Genomic DNA, 1,664 nt, shown 5'->3' on the forward strand with positions numbered 1-1,664 from the left:
GTAGGTTCGTAGGTATGATCATATATTATTATGTAAACTAAGCTGATTGCTGCTAGTCTTAATCGCCAACGTAAAGTACTCTATTAAACCACACTGTACGCCGAAAACCAGTCAAAATACTAATTTACTCCACATTAATTCCTAGATTTAATATTATATAACAAGATTTATATTAGAAATTATATTTTATATGTTAAAACAACCGCTATACGTGTTTTTTAGCTTTGTATCGCTTACAAGAACTAAATAAACGCATGCCGACCATGCATTTGTATAGGCGATTCACGCTCTGTGGGCTCCGTAATGGCGGACACGAGCGCCGTTTCCTAACTTGGTCTATACTAACTTTGGGATATCCTAGAATACTTTATTCTCAAATCTAGAATTTTAACCTTTTTAAATTATAAAAGAATACCATTTTTACCCAAATAAATCAATTTATTGACACTTTAAGGGTAGCCTTTTTGGATCATAGCCTATAAAATAGTCAAAAATATTCTGTATTGTGGATAAAATAGTCAAAAATATTCTGTATTGTGCATAAAATAGTCAAAAATATTCTGTACGAAATTCTGTATTGTGCATGCCTATATAAGCATTTAGAGTTAGAATTCAAAACCAACGAAGCATTGTATCCATTAGAGAGAAAACAGAAGACAATTGGGTTGCCGATCTATGGGACAAATATGCGTATTTAGTCAACCGTTCCTCCCTATGTAAGTACTGTGTGTGTGTATAAATACTTTATGTAAACATAGGCGCCAAGCTGTAGAAAATTCAGGGTAGGCAGGGGTGGTAGGACCCTCATTCTTGTGAAGTTTCACCTTATTGGTTGTAATGATAGTTTCACCTTATTGGTTGTAATGTTTACTAAGTGGAATAGGTCTTCCAATCTGCCACTTAAGGTTTGACGCATATGATTAGTAGGGTAACATAAAAAACCCAAAGTTTGGCGCATATGATCCGTAGAATAACTTTAAAAAAGTTAAGTAACATAAAAAAAACAAACTTTGACGCATATGATTATTAGGGTAACATGAAAGTGCTGCCATATTTTACCTAAGCTTTGATGCAGATGGCTATATAACTATAAATCATAATTTAAATTATTATTAAATATAGTTGTTATAACACAGGTTTTCTATTTCATACACCTCGTGCTTTGCTTAACAATTTACAATAAATTTAATTTTGTTTGTTTTTTTAGATGAGATTTTTCCTTTTTTTTTACTTTACATATTTTCAAATTTTATTACAGTGTATACCAATTTCTGCACGGACAGTGCTATTGAAAAATCTGACCTTGCTGAATGTGCTCCAAAAAAGCAGAGTGCTAGGGCTGGCTGTGTTGTATTCCATCATCTCAAATTTTATGAAATGATTGCTGACAGAAAGGTTAGTAATGCCAGAGCTTCTCAAACTTTTTTTAGTTTAAGCCAGAGCTTCTCAAATTTTTTTGCTCTAGACCCTTTTAGTCTCGTAAAATTTTCCATGACTTTACAGAAAAAACTTTGTAAAATTTTCTGCGATTTTATATTATGTGATAAAATTGAAACATAAGTGGCTCGTTTGTCTGCCAGGTGTAGTGACCACGCTTATTAAATTTTACATAAGAAAATAAAATTATTTCATTTAGTATTCCATGTAATAGTATACAATTTCTT

At 31.9% G+C, this 1,664-nt stretch overlaps 1 protein-coding gene across 1 annotated transcript in view; it reads left to right on the top strand.

Moving 5' to 3' along the window:
- The window catches only part of LOC104265802 (carnitine O-acetyltransferase, mitochondrial-like), a 4,441-nt gene extending 2,866 nt beyond the window's left edge, over nt 1-1,575 (top strand). The window contains exons 4-5 of the mRNA XM_026839620.1: nt 643-716; nt 1,259-1,575. Coding sequence (XP_026695421.1) covers nt 643-716; nt 1,259-1,560 — 376 coding nt within the window. The 3' untranslated portion in view covers nt 1,561-1,575. The remainder of the gene's footprint in view (nt 1-642; nt 717-1,258) is intronic.
- The last annotated feature ends 89 nt before the right edge of the window (nt 1,576-1,664 follow it).

Source organism: Ciona intestinalis, unplaced genomic scaffold (assembly GCF_000224145.3).
Source record: "Ciona intestinalis unplaced genomic scaffold, KH HT000505.1, whole genome shotgun sequence".
Classification (NCBI taxonomy): domain Eukaryota; kingdom Metazoa; phylum Chordata; class Ascidiacea; order Phlebobranchia; family Cionidae; genus Ciona; species Ciona intestinalis.